At 42.8% G+C, this 13,308-nt stretch overlaps 1 protein-coding gene across 1 annotated transcript; it reads left to right on the forward strand.

The window, feature by feature from the left end:
- Window positions 1-2,573: 2,573 nt before the first annotated feature.
- Window positions 2,574-11,437, forward strand: LOC124631407 (UDP-glucosyltransferase 2-like). The gene is made up of 8 exons (XM_047165782.1): window positions 2,574-5,155; window positions 5,549-5,636; window positions 5,712-5,895; window positions 6,392-6,592; window positions 7,421-7,643; window positions 9,632-9,848; window positions 10,021-10,240; window positions 10,996-11,437. The coding sequence occupies exons 1-8, from the start codon at window positions 5,006-5,008 to the stop codon at window positions 11,279-11,281; spliced, it is 1,569 nt and encodes a 522-aa protein (XP_047021738.1). The 5' UTR covers window positions 2,574-5,005; the 3' UTR covers window positions 11,282-11,437.
- The last annotated feature ends 1,871 nt before the right edge of the window (window positions 11,438-13,308 follow it).

Below are 13,308 nucleotides of genomic sequence, written 5' to 3' on the forward strand. Positions count from 1 at the left end.
GTAATGTACGATATATGTGTATTTGTATTTTTATGGGCCCTAGTTGCCTGAAATAAAGGAATAAATAAAATAAAAAAAATAAAAAAAAATAAATAAATAAATAAAATAATAATAATATATTTGTTTCTCTTTCTCAGCTTTCACTAGGTTCTCGTCACGCGGGACGGTGACATCGACTATCATCGCGCGGCGCGCTAATCGATCTATCACCACTATATCAGGCTTATTGGCTGCAATAGTCCTGTCAGTGATGATAGATCGATCCCAGTACAACGTGATATGGTCCTTTTCGAGAACTGGGTCGGGGGCATACCTGTAGTACGGTACCTCAAGATCTACAAGTTTGTATTGCAGAGCAAGCTGCTGGTGGATGATCTTGGCCACTTGGTTATGCCTGTGCAAATATTCACCGTTAGCCAAACGAGAACAACCAGATATAATATGTTATAGTTGGGCTTCGTTCCGAGTTTTTATTGAAAAAACGATTGGAAGTAAAATAGTATAATCCGTACACAAAAAAACACAATACAATATTTAACACAAGGGAGCTTAAGCACCGGCACGCGAGCGACGCGGGCGTCCGTCAACAACCGGAGCGCATGCGTCGTGCTTCGCGGTTGCTCGTGCACTATCGGTGCTCCGCGCGCGCCGCAAAAGCTGCGCGGCTGTTCCACTTTTAATTATTTCGGTAGCGAGCCGGCGCGCGTCTTAATCTAGAGGGGCGCGGAGGGGCAATAGACAAGGTCCGCGCTACAATGTCTGATAGACTCACCCGGATGGTGACATGCCCGACATATGTCAACCGTCCCGTCTTTCATAATATACCTCCGGTAGTTATTCGTCAGGATAACTTCGTCCATAATTGCACATACAAACCCTACGGTTTCTCCAAATACCTAGGTCACCGAAGCGTAGCCAAGCTACGGACGCATTGAAGTCTACATCGGGGCCATGAAGAGCCCCGAAGAAGCGTCCGTGTAGCTGTTTGCTCTGCCATACCCCCTTGCGATCATGGGTAGTTAGTACCACAGGTCTGCGCCAGTTCTCATTTGCCAACGATAGCGGGGTGAGTCCTTTGTCCACTGCTACCATATCACGATGCATACCCACGTCGCTTTTGAGAAGATATTCTCTGAGACTGCATACCTCACAGTTGTGGAGCGTCTTTGCATTTCTTTTTTCTTGACTTAGCGCACGAGGTTGTCGCCATGTGGGATGTCGACACGGCTGTTATTGTGCCGATTGTCATTACGGCCAATGGTCTAATAGCCAAGAGCCTCGACCAACACCTCAGGAGGCTCTCGTTGGGCGGCTGGATCAAGGGATTGATTCAGAAGGCAGTGCTCCTTGATACGGCGCGTATTGTGAGGAGGTTTCTGTCTCTGGGACCCTAACCACCGGTACCTTGGACCCTGTGCCCGATATCGGTGGCCATCTATTTTTTATATTTTTAAATGTTTTTTTTATTTTTTTTTGTAATCTAATATTTAAAAATATAAATAATATGTTGAAAGACAAATAAATGCACTATGATAATATATTTATTTCAGATTCGGCTTGCACCAAGCTTGTACTCCACAGTTAGTTTTACAATTTCGAAGCAAGTTCACGTAAGTAAATCTGCATGAAAATTAAATAAATCGTGTGGAAAGCAGGCTACAGGTACAAGTCATTGTGAGTGTAGTCGAGTGAATATTTCACGTCGGTGCACACAAGGCCATATTTAGGTATTAAGTGTCGGCCTGTGTGGCTGAGTGCTGTGACCTAGTGGTCTTGTTCGCGAGATGCGCAGGCGCCGTCAAGCGTGAGTCGTCTGGACTGGCTGACGCTGGCGGGCGCGACACTGGCCGTCAGTTTTTGTTCTCGCCGCTCGCAGTTAATGATGGCTTTTGTAATTGATAGTCTTTTGTTCAATTACTACCATCTGCTCCTATTCACGCGGCTTTTTGTATATCCTGAGTAAAGCACGCTACAATTAATTCTTTAGATATAATAAGTACTATGTCAACTCGATTATTTCAACGTAATATAAGTAATTGCTAAAAAGTCAATTCCTGTTGACAAGTTTGTAATAATGGAAACCTTCACACGAAAATATCTTTATTGAAGTTCTATCGAATAAATAAAAGCTTTCTTGCTGGTCGGATATTTGGTATAAACAACACAAATAAACACTGTAAAGATGATGTCGAGCAAAGTAACGGCATCGGTTATGAACGCGCTCCAAGCCGCGTCGCAGCCAGACCGTGGCAGGATCTCAGCTGTGACAGCACTACTGGCTGTAATGACAACTCTGTTAACTATTACAAGTGGATGCTCTGGACTGTGACATACAGATACTGGCAATTTGTTCCCGGTAGCGGTACAGCGGCCATTACACTCCACGCGGCGCTTCCCTAATTCACTTACCAATTTATTCCGTTCGTTTTAGGCATGTTGAAATACGGTAATTTTATACGTGTACTGTTATTATTTTTAGATATGTTATTCATAGGAGCATTGTAATACGTAATTAAAACACACAAAGAACAAACCCGTCGCGGTTCATTACGTAATTTATAAGTCATCATTAAAAGAAACAAACGTTACCTTAATTCCTAGTAACTGCAAAATGTATAGAATCGTCGGCATCGATAGCAATTATGTTAGTTCGCAGAAGTATGAGCGGTGCTCTTCAAATTACAAGTTCTGGAGTATTGTATGAATGGCATGTGTGCTCGGTCAAACAATTCCTTGGAAAGGCCTTTCATGAAACATTATTCAATAACCAACACATACATTTATGAGTGTTTACGCGTGCATCGAACCGGAACGCACTACACTCCAGAAGACGGTCGGCCCTGACACATCCAGCTCCCGGCGCGACCTTCACCCACATAGTGTGCAAGGACAGTAGTCCTGGTGCACCAGTGACCTTGAGACGCGGCCGACGCCTCATAATGATGACGAAGTGTTATTGCACTCGTTCATTATGACAATATAACTCACGCTGAATTCCCTCACTAATTGCTGATGGTTATATGAGACAAGAAAGTCTAGCTTTACTACATACTTACACCATGTAATTCGACAACCTAATCATTGAGGGAAGGAGACGCCATCATTCAGAGAGCTAGAGCCTGTACTATGTCGGAGCCGTGTAGCATGTACCTGTGATATCCAAGTCCAATTCACTGAAACTATTACAGTCTCATAAAATAGGACTGAAATATTCTTGATGAGGCGGGCGTTTTACCCTCATTATGGAACATTGTGGCTGAAGAAAATAAATTACTGTATTGTTTTAACTTTTAATTTTGCGCTTTTATACGAAGTCGCGACAGCTAGTGGAACTCCACGCGGTTTCGACCCCGTCCCGAGGGATTTACTTTATGTATTTTATGTTGTCCTGGGGTAGCTTCTACCCGTAGTTACGAACAGGAAGAAATAATTATTCAAAGGAGATTGGGCATTTCTGGGTTATCGGCAGCCGGTCATAAATTTTTTATCAAACGATAGCTCTATTAATTAGGAATAACTTTTACTATGGGCGTTATCCTATGGAACTTTTAGGGAAAGAGATATTCACATATTTGTGCATCAGAAAATATGAGCGAAGACATTCATCATTCGCAGTTTTTGATGTTTTCTTAATCCTGAATTTAAAATGCTTTTAATCCCCTGTTCAGATATGGAATTGTTAGTTCATTAAATTCGGAGCGTATTGCAGGCAAACAAATAGACAATCAAATCTTTTCTCTATATATATTAGTACAGGCAATTCATTTATGCCAAATAATTCCTAGCGTCCAGAAAGAGACTGGCGCCGCCAGTGGTTTGAACGTCCACTGATTCATCTATCAGTCATCCGCGTGTCGAAGCGTCCAGTGGTCAACAGACGGACCGGGGACAGAGTGCTCAGCTTAAAGGATGCTATTATTCAAAGCTTTGTTAGATCTTGCCTTGGCCCACTTTATCGTCTAAAACGTCGGTCTACATTCAACGTCTTCGCAGTAATTGCAGATATTACCGAAGTCGTGAAATGTGGACACACGCGGACATCCTGTTTATTGAGTCCGACAAACGTCATACACGGATGTTGTTATATTTATTTTACTTTAAAGAAACTTGCAGAGACAGGAAAAAACAGCAAAGTGGAATCCTAACTTAAGCGAAACTGGCAGATAATACCTAGTCTGATGAAACCGATCACCTACTTCAAAATGATGACGCAGCTTTGAATGTGATTTGTATATTTGCTTCTAATAGTTGTAGTAATCAAAACTATGAAATAAAGGTGTTTTTAAATAAATAAAATGAAATGAACGTGTTTTAAATCATAGGCCTTCGTGAGTTTGTGAGTAAACAAAGTGTTGGGGAATCCTACCGATATTCACGATAGCACCTCGCCTTGGTTATCAGTGACTGATAAGCCGGCTAAAAACTCCCACGGCTGATCAGTCATCTGTGTTATCAGTAGTGATTCAGGCTACACAGTTAACGTTGGTCGTAGATAACTTGGCCGCGTGCTATCTCCGCGCAACTCGACTACAATATGGATGTTCCCTTGTGTGGATCATAAGAATTAGACAAAGAAAGAGACTCATTATGAATTCTAAATATCGACAGCCAAAATAAAAATGCAATAAGGAAAATCTTTACACCTGAGTCATTGTCGAATTATTTGCATTTCTTATCGATTACACAATCAAGGAATTGATAGTGTTGACTTAAGTTATCGGCATGAATATAAAATAAATACCTACTTTTAGTATTTTGTTTGCTGTAAAGCAAGTGAGTCACGTGATAAGATAAGCCATAGTTACACAGAGCTCGTGCAGCTCAGCTGAGGTGTCCACCGCCAGTACTCAGCTGTTATCAGGCACGCAACCACACCACTGACACACATTACGTCAAGTTCCGAATAACTTATAATCCAGTAGTTATAGTGTCAAAAAATAAAACTGTGCATAGTAAAGTTTAGCTTGATGACGTAGGGTCTGTGCCACAGCTGCTACTATAAGACATGAAGAGGTACACCCCCGCGGTAGTGTTGTGTGCGCTGGCGCAGCTGTGCGCATGCGCGCGGGTGCTGGTGGTATTCCCCGTGGCCAGTCGCAGCCACACGCTGCTCGGAGACCACCTCGTCAACACTCTGCTCAATGGAGGACATAATGTATGTAGCTGTCATCATATCCTAAATAGAACCGACTGTGGATAAATATTTAACCAATCAAATTAAAATCAATCTCTTCAATTCAAATCTTTTCAGTAGTCAGTTTTCTTTGTTTACCCTTGTTGCGTTAGCCACAGTTGTGAAGTAATTGGTGTAAGCTCAATGCAAGGCCGCTGAAGGTCGAGGACAGTCCGACACTGAACTAACAAGGCTTATGAAGCGCCAAACTGAAGCTGTGTCTGTTTTTTTGTGACCAATTTAATTGGTCACCTAGGGGTGCTATATCACGGGGCACAATTAAGCTTCAAAAACGCATTGGCAAAAGTCTTTAATGATCAATATAAGACATTAGAAAGAACTAAATGAACCAACGTTGACTATCTTTCATTGCAGGTGACGTACATAACGACATTTACTAGAGTGAAGGCTGCGGAGCGGCTCGCGGTGCTCGACATTAGCTCTGTCACCGAACATGAAACGGGTGGGTACAACGTATATTTAAGGCCAAAATATTTAGTAGCACTAAATGGATGCTGATGAGGGTCTGTGACTGTAGAACAGGACAGCGTCTCCTGGGTGTCCGAGCTGCCGTGGCTGCCGTCCGCGCGCGTGCTGCAGGCGGGCGCGCGCACGGCACAGCGCGCGCTGCGCCACCCGCGCGTGCAGGCGCTGTTGGCCGACCCCGCGCACCAGTACGACCTCGTGCTCGCCGAGTGGTACTACAGCGGACTGCTGGCGCCGTAAGCCATCTGTGCCAGGCGTTACAGCCTGGATTGTTTGTATAGCTGCTGTGCACTAACCATGCAGACAGTCAATGCCTTTAGAACATCACATTGTCATTAACTACAAGAAAATCAAATTATTCATTTATTTTACTAAAATTCTATTCAAAGTCATCTGATTGTAATCATTGGAAGAAAAAACTAAATTGAAAAATCAAGAAATGTTTTCAAATGTTCCCCGGTCTGATATTATAAAAGAACAATGCTGATAATATGGCCAAATACAATCTTTTGTCGTGTTATCGATCAGGTCTGCCAATCAAAATCTCAGTGTCGAGAGAGCGGGACAATGGCGGCCGGAGTATCGATACAGCGATCATATTGCGAAGACTCAAGTGTAATGAAACGCGCGCCGCTCTAATTATACCTGTGTTACGACTTCACTGGTTTATTGTAGCATTACAATGTTCCAGCACAGTGGAATGTCTGTGAGGGTACTACTTGATGTCCTCAGGCTAGCCGCTGTGTTCGAGTGTCCGCTGGTGTGGTACAGCGCGGTGGACGCGTGCTGGCTGAACGTGCAGCTGGTGCACGAGCCCACCAGCCCCACGTACTTCGTGGACCCCATGGCCCGCTCCCTGCCCGCCATGCCGCCCAGCGTGCCCGACCGCCTGTACAGGATCGCGAGACAGGCGTATCTCTCCGCCTGGGTATAGTGGGTATATAGACCTAAGACTTTATATCCAACTCGAGCATCATAACATATAGATACTGCAATTGTAGTGACGGAGCTTGTGTTGACGCGCGAACACTTTAGAAATTCCCACCAGAAACAAAAGTTAAATTGGATTTTGGAGAAAAAAATAGTATCTCGTTCGGAATTGTTGCCTTGTTGCTGAGAGATATAAATACCTAGATGTTAGATATATGTATAAGCGAGACACGAGTGTATCAGTACTAGCTTCGCAATTAATGTTGAAAAATGAACCATTTGTCACTGAATCCGCCGTCGACGATAGTTTACTTCATTTTGTAAACGTTCGTTGTTTGTGAGTGAACAGGTCTTTGTCTTGCAGTGGGACAATAACTGGCGCTATGTAAGTGTACTGAGTACTACTTGTATCAATTGTGTGCTGACGAGGAATTGATGGCCTCGAGAACTGCAACGAAGTGCCGAAGTAAGCGGCTCAGGACGCTGACCTGCAAGTAATTGGCAACAAGTGCCACACATGACATTTAAATTGGCATTGCATATGCAGACGGCATATAATGAGAATGACATTGTGCATCTGCTTATTAGCCTGCGCAGTGGTCGCGAGTGGCGCGGACTGCTGCGCTCTTATTACAATACAAGTAATGTGCGATGATTGATGAATGAGTTCATGACACCATTTATCATTATGTACTTAAGTTGAGTAAGTGTTTACATAGTATGCATGTAGACGGTTACACACTTAGACAAGCTGTCATTTGTTTGACAGAACATATAACAATGTATAATTTAAAACACACATGAGAGTATCTCGATGTACCTGCCTGGCAGCTACATGACGCAGTATGTGGAGGCCCCCGCGTACTACGAGGTGTACCAGCTGGGTATGGAGCGGCGCGGGCGCTCGCCGCCGGCGTACGAGGAGGCGGTGCGCGGCGCCGCGCTGCTGCTGCTCAACTCGCAGCCGCTGCTGGGCCAGGCCGCGCCGCTGCCGCACAGCGCCAAGTACGTCGGCACTCATCATCTAGAAGGAGCCCAGGTCGCGCTGCCTAAGGTCAGTGGCTTCCCTTGCCAATATGACACCCGTCATGGGCTAACTAAATTTTAAGAAGGTTTCTTTATAAATGTGTTAGATTTCTAGTAGCAGTAAAATATTCGTTCTGCTACTTATGATATACCTTATATTATGTCTTCTTCAAACTACTACTGTTACAGCACATACATATATAATTACTTCCTAAACTCCATAATCCGAGTTGGAAACGGAACATAGGTAAATAAAAGTTTCGATGACTGTGTTTCGGATGGCACGTTAAACTGTAGGTCCCGGCTGTCATTCAACATCCTTGGCAGTCGTTACGGGTAGTCAGAAGCCAGTAAGTCTGATACCAGTCTAACCTAGGGGTATTGGGTTGCCCGGGTAACTGGGTTGAGGAGGTCAGATAGGCAGTCGCTTCTTGTAAAGCACTGGTACTCAGCTAAATCCGGTTAGACTGGAAGCCGACCCCAACATAGTTTGGGAAAAAGGCTCGGAGGATATGATGAGTTAAATTGCCTTTACGCATGAAAATGAATAACTAAAGTGTGACTGTACGTTTATCAGCTTACACTTAAGTATGTAGTTATTGTTATCCGAAGCAACAAGTGTACGAGACCCTCAATTGTGTGTAAGTTGAGTTGAAGCCATATGTAACTACAAACGTAATCTTACTACAAGTATAGTGAGTACTAGGTGTTGAACAATGAATGGGTGAGGTACTTCTTGCTATCTGTGCACTATTGAGTTTATGACGAGCTGCGGTATAATCCCGTACACGTCGAGCCATCTCCACTGATGGAGTGTCGTCGGTACAGTTTTATCTCACTTTTTACTCCGTCCGACAGCGCGCGGTGGCGTCGACAGATATGCAATAAACTCCGTGTGCAGCGATATGTTCCAATATCGCAGCTTCACGCGAGTGCACTGAGGCGCGAACAGCGATCAGCATATAACTTTTGATACTATCGTATGGCTTTTCAAGTTTTTATAACCCAGTGCTTTTGTACGTATAAATTCTCGAAACATACGGCCCGTGTGCAAACCCTGGCGCGGCTACCTGCACACACATACTCCTCAAAGGAAATAACATAAATTAAATTGATGGGATAGCCCGTGACCCCGTTTCGTTACAGAACCCGACCATTTTATGGTTCAGTGAGCAACTACACTAACGCCGTCGTAAACTTATATTACTGACGTTTAAACCAGATACGATTTAACTTCTATTTCAGAATCAATTGAAATGTTCTTGCATAAATATGATGTGTATCTCTCAAATGTAAGGGATAAAGTCCAGACAGCAAGCATTGCCGACTGCCATCGCGTTGTTCTTATTACTCGCTGATTGCCTGATGTATGTATGTACACAAGAGAACACCGTTCTGATCTTAATATAAAATAATCAAATTAGTTGTGTTAAGCAACTGGTTACCAGATAATGTGTGCACTGAGTAGGTAACGTATGTCGTTGGCATTCAAACATTATTCTTGCAGCTTGTATTTATGTAGTTAGCGCTTACTATACCGAGAACATTTTGAATATTTTCTACAAATAATACCAAGATGAACAACCTGATGAATTCAAAGTCAAAGAAACAGTTAATTTAAATAAAGCTATTCGCTTCATTTAGCCTTTGTTTATGTAAAAGTTACTCGGACGGAAACATGAATATTTATGTAAAAACGATCGATATTTACATAATACGAGCCTTCGCGTGATGTCCGAACTGGGAATTTTAAAAAAACTCCACGTTTATACATAAATAGTTCTTGATAAGCGTTCATTATGTAAGGCACAATATGAAATGCATTTGCTTATAAGTTTTTACCTTGAAAACAACAATAAGAACGGAGTTATAACCAGAACGTGACCGCGGCACGCATGCTACCTACTCTAATCAATATGCGATCTACCTTTTCCTGGCCATGGAAGCACAGTTTCATTAGGTGTCGAAACTCAGATGGAGGGGTCTAATGTACCCTTGATGTTGGTCAAACCGCAGAAGTTACAAGCTATAGTGGAGGATGCTCAGCACGGCGTGATCTACGTGAACCTGGGCGGGTCAGTGAGCGAGCAGCTGCCGCCGGAGACGACGCAGGAGCTGCTGCGCGTGTTCCGGCAGCTGGAGCAGACCGTGGTGTGGCGCCACCGCGGGCAGCTCCGCCACGTGCCCGGGAATGTGCACCTGCTGGAGCGAGTGCCGCATCTCGCTCTACTCAGTGAGTTACAACGACTTAAGGTTTACCGAGCCAGCCTCTGTTTACTCAAGTAGAGGAATATACTTTATTCTATAACAAACATATCATCTGGGGTCATAAATCCATGACTGTAACGTGTAATTGGATAGAAAAACTCATTGCAAAGTGAAACGTATGTTTGTATCATGTTTAGGTCACCCAAAGACCGTAATGCTGATCAGTCATGGCGGCTTCCTGGCGTACATGGAGGCGATGTACCACGGCGTGCCACTCATCGGGCTGCCTCTCAAGGAAGACCAGTTCCTCACCATGGACCTGGTGGTATCCAGGGGGCGAGGACTCCGGGTGCCGCTGTCCGACATGATCGGGTACCGGCTCAAGGAGGCGGTCAATGAAATACTCAGTAATTACAGGTATGTGTATTGACACACATACCATATGCAATTCAAGAAACAATCAGAATCAACGAATCATTACAAAAGCTATAATAGTTAAATGGCCGTTAGCAGTACTGTGCGCATTCCTCATACACATATTTTAGCTGTAAGTACAAGAAATACGCCTTAGAATATTTTTAGCTGTGATTTATACTACAGCTGAAATGTACATCGGAGTCCGCCGGCTTATTTCCCTGCGGACGTTTTTAATAACTGAATCAACACTTCTTTGTTCAGCTCCAGGGGTTCTCCAGAGAGCTATATTATTATTTTATTTTTCTTAATAAATATCAATGTCGTCGCGGATTATGCGGCCATTTAGCGGATGTGAGGTAACGTAGTGCCAAGCCATGATTTATATATGTTCACCGGCTTATTCGCTCAATTCAATAAATTAACTCGAGCAGAAAATAAAGCTGACATTTTAAAGTAGTATGATTCTCAATTTAGATGTCACTCGTAACATTTTAAGCTTGATATATATTTGAAAGCAAATAAATATGTACCTCAGTTTAAAAGCGTTTACCAAATCTTCAACTTTTAAGATTGTTATCGGTGGATTCGCAGAAGTAATTAATCTTGCTTCGAACTGAACGTTGAATAAAGTAACAAGCCGCAATTGCTCCATTATCTTAAACCTTTAATCCTTAAGTTAATTAATAATTTATCCGGTTTCAGTTAAGCTTTGTCGGGAATGCAGAATATTGTAGCCAGTTCGTTTGTGTTGACAGCTACCGGGGCAACGTGAAGGCGGTGTCACAAATACTGCAGAGGCCGCTGGTGCCCGCGAGCCAGGAGCTGCTGTACTGGGTGGAGCTGGTAGTGCGTAGCGAGGGCGCGCCGCACCTGCGCTCGCCCGCGCTGCGCCTCACGCTGGCCGAGCGCTGCCACCTCGACGTGGCCGCTGTGCTCGCCATGCTGGTCTGGTTCCTCACCAAGGTGGTCAAACTCCTGAAGGTGTACTGGGATGATTACGGCACGGATTGTGACGCTCTCACCGACAAGAAGATTGAATAACTAGTGTTTCTTAGAAATGTGTGCGTGAAGTGTCGAGAGGGGGTTACTTGCGGTGCTTTAAGATGACACTAAAGATAACCACGCAATATTGAGCGACAGATTTCGACGTAATGTTGCAACTCATCATATGTAGACTTAATAAATTATTGATTTGAATATGGTTTATTATTTTATGAATTTTATGAACAGCAAACCGTCCGTTAACCATTCAAAATTATAATGTGTTTTATCTAGCTGTAAGTCCTCCATGCTGTATATAAATAAATAAATAAAAATTTTAAGCACTTGAATGATAGAGTCTTGGTTTTATAAAGTAGGAAACATCATCGGCTATACAATGTAGAAATGTTTATGGCGTGCAACTAAATGCACTGGCCGTGGTCCCGGGTGCTACTATGAATATTAACAATGTTATTTATAATATAAATATAAAAGTAAGGAACTTGTGTGCGTATGCGCAGTCCCGTGGGAGCGCATTGTGCCCTCCGCGCATGCGCACGAAGTGACAACACTCGAATATCATTTATGATTTTACTGTCCATACATGCGACTTCAATAAATTGTAAGTTTTTCACCAAGTCCCGGGGGAACTAGGGTGAAAAGAAAAAGAGAGAAGTGTTGTTATATACTGGCTGTAAATATTGTCGGCCACCCTGTAGGGCTAAGTTTATAGTATTTACGTGAGCTCATAAAATTAAACTAGTCTGGTAATGCGACCCTTGCGGCCGCAGTACTGCGGGTTGCCAGTAAATAATTAAACTTACAGCCAGAACAAGTTCCGACGCTAGCCAGACCTAGCTATACTCGGCTAGGCACAGCCTCGCCACGCCTTTGTCAGGCCTGTTGTGTGTAAAAATCATGTTTTATGCAAAAAATACACGTTGCTTCGTACATTACTTGTGTCTTAAGCAATGCAATAAATAATAGGAAAGTGTGATTGAAATCGTTGCATTACGAGCACAAAGTGCACAGGTGCTTTTAAATAACAAAATGCTTAAGTATAATTCATATTTGCCCAACAATTTGTACAAAGGGCAGTGATTCGATTAGCAACAGAGGGCTTGTTTGAGCCCTCCACGTAATGCATATTAGCGGCGCCTCAATGTTATCAATCCAGTAATTCGTGCATTGTTCTCGAGCGCGCTGATCGTCGTCTCCTCAGATGCACAGCTCCAGTGCTGATCGGGTGAAGCATTTATGAATAATTTCTAAGTAAAACCTTCATCTGTAGAATATGCATCTAGATTTTACAGAACGAATGTTGTGTTTCGTATGAACATCTGGCTGGACGACGATATTAAGAGAACAATTCTAGGTGATTTTCTTCCTCTATGAAAATAAACAAAAGTAGCTTTTGTTTTCCTTTTATGACACATTCGATATAAGGGTACTGTTTAATTTGTTTCTTTTTTGTTTGTGACATACATTCGATATTCAATAACCATTCTCTTTTGTGTTTTGTTACAGAAAGGAAATTATACAATGTAGCTGAAAATTTCGGTTTTATACAACGACAGATGTGGCAAATGCTACCTGAAACACTTATAATTTTATCGTTTATTTACGAACGTTTAGATAAAGTAGGTAACACAAAATAGTAGTATTTACCGATGTTGTTGATGCTAAATAACAAGTTGGCACAGTTCAATTGAATGGAGTCTAATGTGAGTGGAGTCGTGGAGTCGAGCCGCGCAGTAAACAAACGGGAGCTATTCCCGGCGCGAACACATTATAATATTATTATAATAAATAAGTGATTTACCTCCAACACGCTACAGTTGCACACGATCTACTACATAAGTCGATCATTTAGAATAGATGAATCAATGTGGAACACTTTGTATTTACATTATTAAACTGTTTGTTTGTCTGGTCTTGTTCTGCAGCGGTTTCAACATTCATTTAAATTAATATAAATTCTAGTAGTATAAATAGAGTACTACATTCTGCCGTGACGTTAATATAATATAACAACGTGTAATAATTTCAACGCGTTATTGAAATAGCACGGCCCAGCTTTAGAAACT

This window comes from Helicoverpa zea, chromosome 6, assembly GCF_022581195.2.
Source record: "Helicoverpa zea isolate HzStark_Cry1AcR chromosome 6, ilHelZeax1.1, whole genome shotgun sequence".
Classification (NCBI taxonomy): Eukaryota; Metazoa; Arthropoda; class Insecta; order Lepidoptera; family Noctuidae; genus Helicoverpa; species Helicoverpa zea.